At 41.5% G+C, this 15,408-nt stretch overlaps 1 protein-coding gene across 1 annotated transcript; it reads left to right on the top strand.

The window, feature by feature from the left end:
* Positions 1-7,082: 7,082 nt before the first annotated feature.
* Positions 7,083-15,141, top strand: TNIP2 (TNFAIP3 interacting protein 2). Its single transcript, XM_086889009.1, has 6 exons — positions 7,083-8,008; positions 10,228-10,533; positions 12,228-12,311; positions 12,847-13,128; positions 13,497-13,616; positions 14,101-15,141. The coding sequence occupies exons 1-6, from the start codon at positions 7,571-7,573 to the stop codon at positions 14,380-14,382; spliced, it is 1,512 nt and encodes a 503-aa protein (XP_086745135.1). The 5' UTR covers positions 7,083-7,570; the 3' UTR covers positions 14,383-15,141.
* Positions 15,142-15,408: the final 267 nt, after the last annotated feature.

Genomic DNA, 15,408 nt, shown 5'->3' with positions numbered 1-15,408 from the left:
TTGGACTCATTATCTGGCAAATTCATAGCTTTTCTTTCATTCTGAGACACTTCCTGCATAGCTCACAGGAAATAAGGGATGGGGGCAACTATGTCTCATTTTTTTTAAAGCTGTTGGGTCAGCTAATGGACACACACACCATCATGTCAGTAATCTGATTAAAAAAAAAATACTACAAGGAGTTGTTTTATCTCTAAGTCCCAGTAGTGATGGTGCAAATGTGATATACAGATATAATAGAAGCAAAGTTTGTAGGGAGAGACAGATCAACTAATCTGAGGAAGTAGAGATGATCTCAAACGGTCTTTGTTCTTTTTCCAGATACAGCAGATGATCCAACAAAAACACTCATCCTCCAAATCTTCTCTTGCAAAAACACCTCTAAATTTTCTAAATGTGTAACTTCAGTAAATACAAGATTATGGCAATATTATAATCTGCTTTCAGAGAAAAAGGACTATTTCCAAAGTTGGTTACATGAAAATTGTGACTTTGGTGGAAATCCTTGAAGTTCAAACCCACTGTTACTGTTTCTGCTCTTTTAAAGGTGTCTATGTGTCTGCATACACTGAAACTGGAAGTCACAATTATACTAAATCTGACTTACTAGCCCCCAAATGAGACAGTATGTAGAGTATTACAGTGTAGAGAACATTTCTTATTTTGTTTATGCAAGGCCTAACACAATTAACTTTCTCACAGCTGGCTTCCAAACATTTCAGTCATAAACAGGTGTGTTAATTAAATAGGCCATTCTGTTAAACCAGCCTGAAGTCAAATCTTTAAGGTTTTCTCTAAAAACTAAGGCTAAGCACAGACCGATATGATCTTCATTCCACAGACCAAATGCTTAATATTCTGCACCCTTTTTGCCTTTAAGTCATCTACAGCAATGTCCCTATTGTCAGTACTGGAAGGTTCAAATGGCAAAGCAAATTAAGCTGTTACAAAATTTACTCAAGTCAAGCAGCAAACTCAAGGGAAGAGACAGCAGAAATCAGTGTCAATCAATTCTTCAACTCACTCCATTAGATGGTGGCCTCTCTTAAATATAAGTTAAATATATTAGTAGCTCTCATCAGAAACTTTAATGAAAACCATACATCTAGAATCCCCTATAGTATTTCCTCTACAGCAAGAAAATAGACTTTGCCAAACAGCCACCTACCCTAAAATGTATATTAACCCAGCAATAATCATAACATATTGCATAAATTTAATATAATTAATTGGAATTTAATTGGAATTTAATTTAGAGCTGGAAAGATTTATTCCTGTAGACACAGGCATATTTCACTGTAACGCAAGTGTAAGTTCCTGTGCCACCAGCTAGCTCAGACACATTCAGCCATGAAAACAGCTACAGTGTTTTGTTTTTTTTCCTAGGAATTATCACTCTCAAGAAATACATTATTTTTTCTTATGGTTTCCTGATTTAATCTTGTACAATCCATACCTACTTGCATGTCCACATTAGACTAATTTATCGTGCTATAACTGAGAAGGTACTGACATGCAGGCTCCTCAGAAATAGTATTTTTCCATGTTCCATTAATTCTGTTTGGGAGCAGAAAGTGTCAAAATGCTTATCTGCTTTAAACACAACCTATGACTAAGAATATGCTTACTCTGGCTTACAACAAAAACACACTTCAACAAGAGCTGAAATTTTTAATAGCTGGTATCTACATGGCATTAGTTCTTCACTTCAGTCTGCAAAACACTACATTAATGACTTGAATTTAAAGCTCTGCTGAAAACTGCTTTTCCCTTTCCTGACAGGATGATTGATAGATTTTCTGCTTTACACCTGAAGCTCCAGAGGAACGTAGCTGTGTTGTTTCTTGCCTCTGAACTGGACACTAATCAAAATTTTAGGAAATGTTGCTATTTCTGTGGAAGAAGAGTGAATGGTGGTGTAAGGACACTTCCACTTTCTTGTTCTAATTACTTAATTCTTCCCAACACTTCTTCTATATTATAGTTTTGAAACTATTTCACCACCTACTACCAAGGACTTTCTAAGAAGCATCCAATGTTTCTTTTTCCTAATTTAGAATTCTAGTAAAATTTAATTACTATTCAACAGTGACTTCTTTTTTGGTTCCCGATAATCTTCGGAAATCACCTTTCCCCATCATCCCTTAAAACAAATGTTTAAAGTAAGATATTTAAATCAGAAATTTATCTAACCAAACTCTAAAGGTCTGTCTGCTAAAAAGAAAAAGCTAATGATCAAAAATGTTTAAACTGGTTTTGCTCTAGTTAGAATGAGTGGTTTTGATTGGAAACATCATGGACACCACTTTAGGAAGTTTCATTACACAACATTAACATACCAAACAAATCTGTAAACAACTAGGCTTTTACTTGCAAATCTTTCTAGTCTTCCAAGTGAATACTAAGTACTTATTCAGACTTAATAATTTTATTTTTCCCCCTCAGTTTAGCTTTAAAATTGGCTGGCCTTTGAGGAAAGGTGAATACCAGAAACCAGAAAACTCACATTATTCTATATTAACCAAAGCAGAAAATCCATTTAATATATGTAAAATCCACAAAAAGTCTGTAATATGGATCATATATTAAGAGTTAGGAAAGTGTTTCCTGCAACACACACAAAAAATTGTCTGCAGTATTTCAAAACATCAGATTTAGGAAAAGGTGTCCTATGACAACTGAAAGCCAACATATCCTGCACTGCTCAGCAGGAATAAACAGATGTGGGCAAACCCCAAAGTTTTATCCAGAACAAGCTCGAAGAAGTAACTTGTTTCTAAGTAGGGGTGATGTAAGCCTGTGAGTAAGGAAACACCCTCCACTTGTTGATCACTTACGTGCACCAGAGAGCTTTTTACATTCTTGTAAATAGAATCACAGCTCAAAAATCATGATAGGGTTTTCAGAAGAACCAAGAAAACTGCTGAAACTTCTCAGATCCAGAGGCAGCAGCAGCAGAACTGCTATAGATTCCAGTCTGCAAGGTCAGGCTGAGCCAGCTGGTACTATTGTGCCATGGGCAGACAAAAGAAAAACTGCAAAAGTGAGGCTATCCAGGGGAAACTAAAGCAGGGCCTGAAATGGCTGAACATTTGGGGGGATACAAACAGTAAGCACAGGAGGGTGAACTGCAGCAAAGACTCAAAACAGTGAGGAATAACAAAACGTAAGAAAAAGCTGTTGCCTTGATATGGACACAAACACATCAAGGGCCTTGTGAGAGACCCGTACAAGTGTGTATCCAGCTTATCTACCAACACCCATTAGGATGAGCCTGAACCACCTTAGTCCATATAAATGTGAAAGAAATGCTCTTAGGGAAAACTGCTGGCACTGCTATGCATCTGACCAATGTCATGGCTTTGTATGGCTCAATATGGTTATTTCACCCTTACTGTCATTAAGAACATGGGCCCTGGGACTCTTCCCTCTGCATCAAAACACTTTTTTTACATCCTCTGAAGTGCAAACAAGGAAAAAAAAATAAAAAATTGATGGAAAATCTTACATTAGAAATAAATAGACCCCGTTCTATTTCCCCTAGCTAAATTAAATATTTTCATGTGTGTAAACAGAAAACAAGACTGAAAAAGGAATGTTGTGTTCCAAGTCAGAGCCTCAGTGCAGAGATGGCCACATATGTACGTCATAGCAATGAGTTCACCCAGTTTCGGGAATCCTGGCAGCCCTCGGGCCAAGCTCCCAGTGAGTTTGTCATTCCAGCAGTAAAACATGTCCAACATTATATCACCAGAACATCCATTACAGTGATGTATATAAAGGATGTTTAGTCCTGCCCAGGGAAGAAGTGTAAACATGCCTGCAGCTCATAATTATTGTTAATCTATGAGTCACAAAAGCATCAATACTTCAGTTGTTCAGCATGAAAATCAGACTTTTGGATGCACATGGAGCTCTAAACAGCATCTTATGTAGCAAGAGAGTGTCAGATTATTTTACAGGTTATTTTTCCCCCTTTGCACTGCACAACCTACAGCAAAGGAAATGTGAACTTACTGCTTTTTTTTCAGCCTACAGCAGACAAATGATCACCTACTAATTTCTAATTAGTTCTGTTTAGGTAAATCAGCTCAAGGCAATTCTAACCCTTCATAAGTGTCATTATGTCACAACTTACCCTCCAGAACAATCAGTGGTGACTTAAGACCATGGGGTAAACCAGAGCTTGATTGGCTGAATGACATCTGGAGTTCACAAGTGAAAAATGAAATTTCTTACAAATTGAGCAGAGGTCACTATTTAGAAAATAATAGAACCCCCCCTCAATATGTTGTATAATCTTGCCCACAGAGAATTACTCTTCTAAATACAAAGACTCGTAAGATTTTCACTATGTTACAGAAATAGAACTACTACATTTAGAGGAATTATTCTTATTCCCTCAACAAATCACTCATGCTTAAAAATGAAATTTTAAATATATGTACATTTATGAACCGTTCATTAATCTAAACATATTGTTCATCTTTCGTTCATCCTGCTTTGCTAGGAGCAGCTTCACTTCCTTTTTGTTTCTAAGCAGTATCTGATCCCTTTTGTTCATGCACTCTATGATGTATCTCACCCATTATAGCAAGCTGTGATGTGCACAGAATTACTTATTCAAAACAACTTTGTTAAGAGTTCTTTAACAAAATCTGAGGTTAAATTTTTCCCACATGGGTTTAATATCCTGTTACACCCTATACTGAGAAAGAGTTAAAGTGAACTTCACCTTATATTTTATGTTGAAACCAGTATGGTATGGAAAATAAAGGTTTTTTTATTTATATTAAGTCATGCAGAGCATCCCTGCTTTTCATACAGAACTCAATAAGCCCTGATGATTGTCCAACCCCAAAAAGGACAAGTGTGACACAGCACAAACCAGCTGCTTTATCAACAAACAGCGCACGAGAGGCAATCCAGGAAAAGCCAGGTACTACGAAACACGGCTTAAGATGTGACTCATTCCTTGGCACCAGTTTCTTTGACTGAATTCCCAGGAATTCCTCTGTGTTTCAGAACTGACAAAAGGAAACAGTCAGCTAAGGGCATTCCCAAGAACACGCAGGATCAGTTTCTTACTCAGCACTTACGCAGGCCAAATTTCCCTTAAGTCAGTGGTGTTTTCCTGGGGGAATGCTGCCTCCATCCAAGGCACTATTCATAGCGAGTTTTCAGTAATGCTTGATTTTAATATACCAATACAATGCCACAAATGTAACCGTATTATAAAGGATTCATTTGGCAGCTAACTAAATTCCCTGATGCTTGGTCTGAGGTTAGCACTGCCCCATCTGCAAACACAGGATCACTGACTTCCCTTGTAGTTTGCTAATTAATTGGCAGGAAACCAAACGTTTCTCCAGTACCAAGACATCATCATATGTTTCTACAAAATATTTTGACAGTCAGCAAAAGCAATCTTGTTCCAAACTCTTCAGTTAGCTCTGACCATAACACAGTAATGAAAATGTAACATGAAGCCTATGTTTTTTTTCACTTTTCTTTCTAATGTATATGAAAACTGTAAAGTATAGGTATTTTAAAGCAGGAACTTTACTTTCATCACAGCAAAATCAGCATCTTAAGGGTGTAGAATATAACTCTACAAGTAAAAAATAAAAAATTATATTCCCTCAACTTTCACACAGATTTTTCATTGTCCTAAATCATTTGATATTTACAGTATTAGATGAAATAGCAAATATGCCAGGGACCTGTACCGTAAACAAGTGCTTTACCCTTTTCTGTCACACAGGGTCTTTTGTGCAAAAAAATTCTATAAAATTCAGTTACATTTTTAGAAACAGCTAAGCTAACAGACTGTTTTGAATTTATTACTCCTAATAGTTTGTATAATTATTAGAATAATTAAGGTGACAAAGTAATAACTTTCTACCTCAAAAAACTTAATTGAATTACAGGATAATTCAGGTTAGGAGGAACCTCAGGAGGTCTTTAGCCCTCACCCTGTACTTCCAATGTTTGATTACGCTTACAGAAAAATATTTTTCCCTGTACTTGATTGCAACTTATGCTATTTGAATTTGCACCCATTGTCCTAATGAAAGGCTGAAATATTCTATCATGTGTCGGGAGCCTCTATCATGAGGCTCCTGATCCATCATCAGGGCAACTGACAGTCACAGCTTTGAAATTCACCATATTTTCCTTTCATCATGTTCCCACTCCTGTAAATTCCTCCACACAAATTATTCATTGCTGTGTCTTTTTACCCTGAGACCTGCTAAAACAGGAGGCTGCTCTCTATCACATTGTCTAAAGTCTTCTCTTTTTGCTGCCTCCACCCGCAGCATGTGGTGATTTTCACTTGCTGTATTTTAGGCACTTGGGCCAGAAACATTTCCCGTGATTGTGCTGAGCCTTGCACACTAAGGCTGTGTGCACACTTGGAGCTCTGTGCTGTACACATTATGATGCACATGCATACACGTACACACAATACATACTATTGCAAATAATAACCAAGTGTAACCTGGAACTTATTTTTGTACTAGTTTAAGGCTCTTTCCTCCCACTTGGTTCCATCAGAAGGGTAACATGGACCTAAGTAAGTCAATCCAAAATAAGCTTTCTCTCAGTCCAGCTTACCGTACCCTATGAGAAATACTACACCAGTGCTACTCCCTGATTAACACGTTCTGTCTCTACACTGCCTATAAAAATGTTCTTCACCATAGGGCAGCCGGTGGGCAGCAGTTTATTCAGTGTCAAGCAGCTGATTTTGCTCTCATCAACTCATCCTGACAGCAGAAAAACTGGCCGGAGACATGGATTGTGGCGACCGAAGATTTTGGTCTCTTCGAGGTCTTTGCTAAGGAAGTTCCTTTTCGACACCTGCACAGGTGCGCGGCTTGTGAGGAGGGACGCGCTGGGTCCGGAGCCATCCCCTCGCCACCGCCGCAGAAGCACCACCAGAGAATTCCTGCGCGTTTCTTCTGCTGCTGCCCCTGGGGCCGGGCCCGGGGCCGCTGGGGCGGGCGGAGCGGGGAGAGCGGAGAGCCCGGGGGTCGCCGCCGGCGGGGAAAGTCCCGCTCCGAGCCGGGAATTCCCGCAGCGGCGCCGGGAGGACGCGGCGCTCCGGGGCTTTCGCAACGCGGGGCCGGCGCCGCCCGCCAGCCCCCGAGGGACCCTCGCTCCGCCGGGACCCGTGCTCCCCATCGGCGCCCCTCCTGCAGCCGCCTGCCCGCATTCCCCTCGCTCAGCCGGGACTTCCCCCGTGCCCTCGGAGCCTTCCTCGCCCCCAGGTTTCTCCCCCCCGCCCCCGGTGCCGGTTCTCCCGCTTGCCCCTGCCGGGGTTCCCCGGGCAGCGTTGCCCAGGGGCCGCATCCCGCGCTGGCCGCGGGGGAAAGAGCGCTCGGCACTGCCGGGGTTCTCCCCCGAGGGCGGAGCGCGGCCCCGCCCGGCCCCGCCGCAGAAAAAAGCAGCGGCACAGGCGGGTCCTGCGAGCCCTTAAAGGAAGCGGCTGCCGCCTCCTCCGGCGGGGAAGGCGGAAGAGCGAAGCCGCCGCCGCCGCCTCGGTTCTGCTGCACTCTGGGGTTTTATGCACCTGCCCGGGCTCCTGCTCACCCTGGAGAAGGAACAGAAGGGAGCTCCCCCGGCCATGTGCTCGGTAAGCGAGGCCGGCAGCACAGACCCCTTGGTGACCCGCTTCAGGCAGGTGGAGGAGACGCTGGAGAAGCTGCACCGGGAAAATAGGAGCTTGAAGAATAAAGTGCCTCGGTACAACGCGCTCTGCACCTTGTACCACGAGTCCGCGCAGCAGCTGAAGCACCTCCAGCTGCAGCTGGCGGCCAAGGAAGCGACGATCCGGGAGCTGCGGGGCAGCCTGGCCCGGCAGCGGCAGCTCCCGGCGCCGGGCGCGGATGCGGAGCCGGCCCGCTCGCTGGTGGAGAGCCTGCTGGAGCAGCTGGGGCAGGCCCGCGAGCAGCTGAGGGACAGCGAGCGGCTCTCGGCGCGGACAGTGGAGACGCTGAGCCAGGTAAAGCCGCGGGCGCGCAGGGAGCGGAGCAGCATCGCCGCGGCTTTCCGCGCCGCTCCCTCGGGAGCGAGGGGCCGGGGGATGCCGCGCTGGGGGCCGGGGGATGCCGCGCTGGGGGCCGGGGGATGCCGCGCTGGGGGCCGGGGGATGCCGCGCTGGGGGCTGCGCTGGGGGCCGGGGGTGCTGCGGGCCTCCCGCCCCCGGAGCGCTGGGCGGGTGCTGGGAACAGCTCGGGGCGCGCAGGAACCGGCGCTGAGAGCGGGGCGGCCCCGGAGCGCAGAGAGGGTTTGAGCCCCTCGGAGCGATGCCCGCCCGGCCCCGGGTGCCCGAAACAACTCCCCCGTTTATGTCCAGAGGTGGCGTCCCTTGCGTTCACTTCAAAAAGGCAAACCAATGAATCCAATGAGCCAAAAGCTTAGCACGGCGCTACAGATCTTCGTGCGACTATTTTCATAAGGAGAAAGAAAAACAGTAAAATAGTCCTTGAATTTATTAGGTGCAACAATTTTGTTCTCAAAGATAATCAGCTGATGCCACGAATTTTTCTGTTAAAGTGTGTTGTTTAAAGTGCTCTTAAAAATGAATTTTTGTATTGACAGTGAGGTAGCACGTTCATATTTGAAGAAGTTACTGACAAGTCTGGATTGTGTGGAGGTAGATTTAGGGATATCGGTATCTTTCTTGACAGAGAAAAACTTGAAAACTGTATCCCTCCCCATGCAACACAAGTGCTGTTCTGGTTACTGTCATTAAGACTTTCCCAGGCTTAGTCTGAAATACTCAAAAGATTCTTAAAGCATTTATTTCTAGATGAAGCTGCATGAAGTAATTTCCAAACTGAGCAGCACTACTTAAAACTGAAACAAGTGTTTTTGTCATAAGTAATCTCTTGACCTAATGCTTATACAAAACATTTTCCATATATGACACTCACATAAAGTACATTTTAAAAATTTCACGTTTGGAAATTTGTTATAAGAGATGATCTCACTGACACTTTGCAGACAGATGACAAACCTGTGGTATCTGAATATATTTGAAAGGCTGATGCTGGATATCTTTAAAGGGGAAGTTTAGCATTCAGTATGATGCTAAAGAATTTAAGTGTCTGTAACAAGAACAAGTGCTGTTTATCTATGTCAGATGTTGATATTTATTTCTTGAAATAATAAAATTCTATGCCCAGTCAGAATGCTGAAATAATTGGCACTAAATAATAACCAATTATAAAAGACGTTTTTGTGAAGCTAGAGGCCAGTGTGCTGGCAAAGAGTGATCCCAGTGATTTTCAGCTCTATTAGCACTCCTGAGAACTGGAATGACAGACCTGAGGTTGTAGCTGTCTCATGGTCTGCACTGGCATCCAGAGATCCTCAATTCTGGAGGAGCAGTGCTGCAGAGGTTTCTGGTACCAGCATCTGCTACTTCTTGAGGGTGTGTAAAAAACAGCTTGTTTGTTTACAAAGTCAGGGCTGGTGCCTTTCAGGTGCATGGAATTATAGGTGGTTTGCACCAGTCACAAAGCAAAACCCTTCCTTCCCAAAACACCTGTGGAGATGTTAATGCAGTGTGGATGATCCCACAGAGCTTCTAATAGGAGAAGGAGAAGCAGAAACAAGGTACACAGGTGATTCCTAGGGTTGTGCCAGACCCCCTCTCCATGTACCTGGGAGTCAGCTGTGGCCAAACTAACGCCACTGCAGCCACATGGATTTTATTTTCTGCTTGCTTGTCCTTACCTTACCATTCCTATGCTTTCCTAGGTGGGAAAGTTGCTCTGTGTGCTACCTCTGCTTTGTTCTTGTGACAGTGGCAGGCACTGAATACACTTCACTAGATTTGATGACTTTACATTTCCTTTTTTTCTTTTGAGGAAAATCTCCATTATCTGGTAGTTTAGTGTGCAGGACTTGTAAGTATTTTTCAGTCTGCACAGTTATTCATCCTAAATTACTTTGTTTCTTGTTTTTGCTGCTGTATAGTCATAAAATCTTCCTGAATTTTTGCTGCTTGTTCCTCCATTCTACTGGTTAGAAAGTGCTTGCATGGCTGCCTGAGCAATTCTTGATTGATCCAATAGTTCCAAGGTCTTGTGATCATAAAGAAATGAAATGGATTTAGTCTAAGGAATTACAGCAATATTGAAGTCAGTCTGAGATTTATTTTGGCTTTTAAGTTGGTTTTGCTTTTAAATAACTTCCCCTCCCCCCTCTGTTTAGGAAGTGCAGAAGTTGAATCAGCAGCTAGAGGAGAAAAATGGAGAGATACAGCAGATGATAAATCAGCCTCCATATGAAAAAGAGAGAGAAATCTTACGACTGCAGAAGACCTTGGCAGAGAGGGAGAAGGCTCAGGCCACCAGTGATGTTTTGTGCCGTTCACTCACTGATGAAACTCACCAACTTCAACGCAAATTAGCATCCACAGCAGAAATGTGTCAACATCTGGCAAAATGTCTAGAAGAGAAGCAAAGAAAAGAGAAGGAGAATTCAGATGACCAGACACCTACAGAAAGATCTAATCAGGTATTCTTACAGCTTACTGTGTGTGTCTTTAAAGTCTTATTAGCTTCTGAGATGTTAATTACAATATGATAGCTGTAACTGGGGAATGGTGAGAAGCCCTTTAAATAATTTTATGCAAGGTGTTAAGACTGCCATGGCAATGATAAATGCTTCTGTGTATCTGAAATTTAGGATGGAAGCAGTTGCCTACCACTTCAACTTTGGCCATCTCATCTTCAGAGGCTTTTTTGGAGAGAAGTACTTGAGAGGTTTCATCCAACCTCAGCAATTCTATGATTCCAGTTCTTCCCTCAATGCACAGAAGACAGCACCTTATACCATCTCTGCTTCTGTGCAGCACTAGATGGTGCTGTGATTTTGAAGCTGATCTCTCCTGATTACTTGTTTAAGTATCAAAATCATTAAACAAAGTAGAGATACTTCAAAGTAGTATTTATATTAAGAACTCTAATACGTGATCTTCTCGGATCAGGATTTGGCTTTGCACACGTAGAACAGACCTACAGAAAGTTGATTTGGGAATATGAGTCAAGGTGTCTTACCTTTGTTTTTTTTTGCTCTGGGATTACCCCTGGCCTCTGAGTGCAGGGCAGTGCTTCTCTTCAGGAGGGATGCTTAAAAAAAAAAGCTTCATACAGGGCAGTGTCAGAAATGCTACTGCAGGGCACAAGGAAACACCTGAATTTTGGTGTACTTTGCTAATGTCTGTTGAGGCTTTAGCTAAAGTTCTCAGCACGGGGTAAAGGTAGATCATTGTTCTGTTGTTCCAGAAGTCCTTAAGGCTGAGAGTCATTAGGTAATTCATTAGAACACCATAAGGAAATAACATTAGCTGTGCTATCTCTAGTAACAGATCGGAACATTGAGTAGGGTGCTACAGCTAGTTCTCATGAAAGAGAATGCTTCTGACTTATGCTCTTGCTGCTACACCATGGTAATGCTGTTTTTCACATGACCACTCATCTGTGCTGTTGTGATGAGCTCTGTACATACTCACGTCTGTTTTGTCAAACATCCCAGAAGCGGTTCCAAAGAAAACTTACATTAAAGTTACTTGTAAGAAATAGGGGTTGAGTAGATAGAAGAAAAAAGGATGTTTTAAGGACTTGAAACACTTGGCATTATCATATTTAACATGTAATTGATAGACAGGAAACTCGATTGACTTTGATATATGCAATAAGAAGCTAACCTTGTACAGTGGGGACTTCCCTGTTGAAGAGAAGAAATTTCAGATGCCATTACTAGCTGATTCTAGGGAATTTTGCACAAAAGTGTTCTATATTACTCATGTACACTGGGGTTTTTTAAGCAGATGTCACAACTGTAAAAAAGAGGTATCATTTTAGTCAATTATTTAGCAAGCAGGGTTTTTTCCCCCTCAGTAATTTCTTCCTAGTACTGGCCAAAACTGACAGTAATAACAAAGCAAGATGAAGGCATATCTGTGCCTTTGTCATGCATTCTCCCACTCCAGACAAGTAGTGTAAACTCTATTGTGTAAACTCAACTCTGTTATCATGAGGTCTATTTGTTTAATAGTACCAAAGTCCTAAAACCCTAGATTGTGCTGTGATGTGTCATTACACATCACTTTAAAAAAAAAATAAAAATACTTCCAGTTAACAGCACAGCCAAACAGCATCTGAGATTTTTATGTTAAAATACCACCTAATTTTATCTGAAAATTACAGCTTTCAGACAATGAAACTTCACTTCAAGCTCTTATCTGCAACCTACAAGAGGAAAACAGGATGTTAAAACAAAAAGTAGCTCACGTGAGTGCTTTCATTTTGTTACAGATGAATATTTAAGTATTTTGTGTTAAAGTAAATTTGGAATAGATGAGGTCTGGTTAATCTAATTACATGGCAGTTTTAAAGCAAGACAGTTTTTAGTCCTTGCAACATGGCACATGGTTTTTGTTCCCTTAGATAAGAACAACTTATTACATAATTTTTAGCATACTGCATTTTTGTCATTAAAAATACAGTGCAGAAGAAAATTTTCACGTTCCTTCCATAGATCAGTATTCCACCCCAGAAGAGCAGCACTAGGCTGAACACCAACCCCTCCCTTTCCACCAACCCCTCCCTTTCCACATTATTTAATACTGTCCCTTTGGACTGGGAGATGGGAAGGCTGCCCATGAAGGGTCTGCACAATGTACAGTGACTTACCCACCCTCAGGGGCCGAGCCAGCATGTTACATTATCCCCTGGAGAATTTTGGTCCTGCACATATAGGCAGCCTAGGAAAGCTTGGATGTTTGTGTCTGCCTGTTCTTCATGGCTCTCCTGGATAAACTTTCAGGTGGAAGATTTAAATGCGAAGTGGCAGAAGTACGATGTCAGTAGGGATGAGTACGTGAAGCGACTCCACTTGCAGCTGAAGGAGATGAAGTCACAGCTGGAGCAGCACCACAGTGGAACTCCAGCACAAAGGAATTCTGACCTGATGCACAAGGAGATATTCCGGTTAAACAAGCTACTGGAAGAAAAAATGAATGAGTGCATAAAAACCAAGAGAGAACTAGAAGACATGAAGAAGGCTAGCGAAGGAGATAATGAGCGCATACAAATGCTGGAGCAACAGGTCATTAAATTTCTTTTTCCTAGATATGGGAATTCCTAGTTTCTTCCCAAACCACTGATGTACAAGGGCAAACAATGGATTTATTTTTTGGACATTTGCCTGCCTGTCTTTGCACATTTGGCTTTATAGATACTTAACAACACAGATTTAAAGGAAACTTGCTACTTAAAGAACCCCATGCAGTTCTGCTGGCTTTAATACAGAATATGACAGATCTGTAAAATAAATACAAACACCTTTGACTTATGATAGAGAAGATTATACTGAGATTCTGAGAATAAGTAACAAAGGAATCATAGCCTCAGCTTTTCAATCTAACCTGCCAATGCTCTGATTTATAAAATATTAACGTAATAATTCTATTTCAGGTCCTGGTTTATAAAGATGATTTCACATCTGAGAGATCAGACAGAGAACGAGCACAGAGTAAAATACAAGAACTTCAGGCAGAAGTTGCATGTCTGCAACACCAGCTAGCAAGAAGACAGGTAAGAAAGCAGCATTCTCCTTTTTTAAATTTAAGCATGTCAACAGGATTCGGGACTAAAATGTACTTTTAAATATATTTTAAAAATATTTTAGTATTTTTAAAACACTTTCAGTTCAGTGCAGCTATCAACAGCTTAGATTGTTTCATAGTCAGTTCTGGTGCAGATGCTTCCCAGTTCAGATGTAATACCCTTTCCAGTCCCTTTCTCTTCTCCTTTTGGATCAGCATAGGAAGGGTGAATTCTTAGAAGGCAGAGGACAGCCATGACTCTTTGCATCTTTAAAGTAGCACACTGGCTGTATTCTGTGTTTTCTACAAACCTTCTTTACAACAGTGTGAATAACAATGCAAAAACTGATTGATAATTTACAAGTCCTAGATAAATATTTGAGTGGTGTTTCAAATAAAGGTGATAAAATATCACCCATTGAAGAATGTATTTATATTCCATCTTTTTCAAGAGCTCTTCTTTCTCTTTCTAGGACCCAAGAGACACAAGTAGTCATTTCAGAGTTCATGCTGGTAACCAAAATCATTTGTACGTTCAGACAAACGTGGAACATCTACGAGGCAACAGCCCAGGCCAGACAGGCACAAGAAGAACAAACTCACAGTCTGAACAAGCTTCTCCTCCTAGGGACAACACAAACTTGGGATCTGAAGGCAGGGCACAGGGTGAACTCAGATGCCCTCATTGCATGAGGCTTTTCAGTGATGAACTCGGAGATGAATTCCTCAAACATGTTGCTGAATGTTGTCAGTGACCACAGGATGTGAGGGGTGTAAGTCAATCACTACTTTTATAGACATAAAACTTGCTCTATATATATCTCCTACGGTCCTAAAACAGAGTTAATTCAGATGGAGAGCTCTGGGGAATTAGGAGGATGAACAATATCTACCTCTTGCTTGATTTTGCCTTCTCTTGGACTGTGTGAAAGGCTTCAAGAGAAAGCAGAGTGTTTTTCTGAAGAATTATTTTTGACAGCTACAAGGAAGGCAAGTGTAACGCAGATTCTACTACAAACTAAACTGAAACCTATGGTGGTAGTTCAGCTTCAGAGTGCAGCTTGACTTTATTTGGGTCTAATTTTCTACCGCAGTCTGATGGCTTGTGAAAAAAATTACTGAACTTGAAATTTTCCTCCTCTTCCAAAAAATGTAGGCTGGAGAACAGGAAGGAATATTTTGGCAGAAGATAGGAAAAATCTTATTGTGCATTATCTGGATTAAAAGCAAAAATATTTTGTTGACTCATGAGGCTGAACTTTCAGACATCTCATGTGAAAATCCATCTATTTAACAGAAATCAGAAGAAAACATAAATGGGCTGGTTATTGACTAAAACTAGCCTGCCTTTTTTGCACAGGAAGAAGGTACAGGCATATTTATATTTTCTGTGCCATAAGTATCTGTCTTAGAGATTTGTAAATGTATATTTGTGTAATTATTGATTGTATTCCTATTTGACATAAGGATTATTTTTATAATAAAAGTGACTGTGCATTTGCTTTACTACGTTAGTAAAGGTGTCAAAAATCTCTTGGTCTAAGTATTTAAATGTGAAATAGTAACTATACTAAGGGCTAATTAAATGTCATGGTTTCAGATATGAGTTATTTCATTACTTTAGTGATAACCAGATTCTCAGACTATTTTCAAATATGTTGAAAAAAAAAATCACTCATCTCTGAGCAGAAGTTTGACATTTCAGAGGCACAGGAACACGTTTAACCCCCTACCCTGTCACACACATGTGACTATGTCAATGCTAAATTTCTTCTTATCCT

Source organism: Cyanistes caeruleus, chromosome 5 (genome assembly GCF_971803275.1).
Source record: "Cyanistes caeruleus chromosome 5, bCyaCae1.hap1.1, whole genome shotgun sequence".
In the NCBI taxonomy this organism is placed as follows: Eukaryota; Metazoa; Chordata; class Aves; order Passeriformes; family Paridae; genus Cyanistes; species Cyanistes caeruleus.
Note: the sequence above shows the minus strand (reverse complement) of the source record. Positions and strands in the feature narration are given on the sequence as shown.

What these genes read in the sequence shown, in the direction of transcription:
- TNIP2 (XM_086889009.1), top strand. Translation starts at nt 7,571, where the DNA reads ATGCACCTGCCCGGGCTCCTGCTCACCCTGGAGAAGGAACAGAAGGGA. An exon ending in TACAAATGCTGGAGCAACAG is followed by an intron (nt 13,129 to 13,496) that starts GTCATTAAATTT and finishes ATTCTATTTCAG; the next exon opens with GTCCTGGTTTATAAAGATGA. An exon ending in ACCAGCTAGCAAGAAGACAG is followed by an intron (nt 13,617 to 14,100) that starts GTAAGAAAGCAG and finishes TTCTCTTTCTAG; the next exon opens with GACCCAAGAGACACAAGTAG.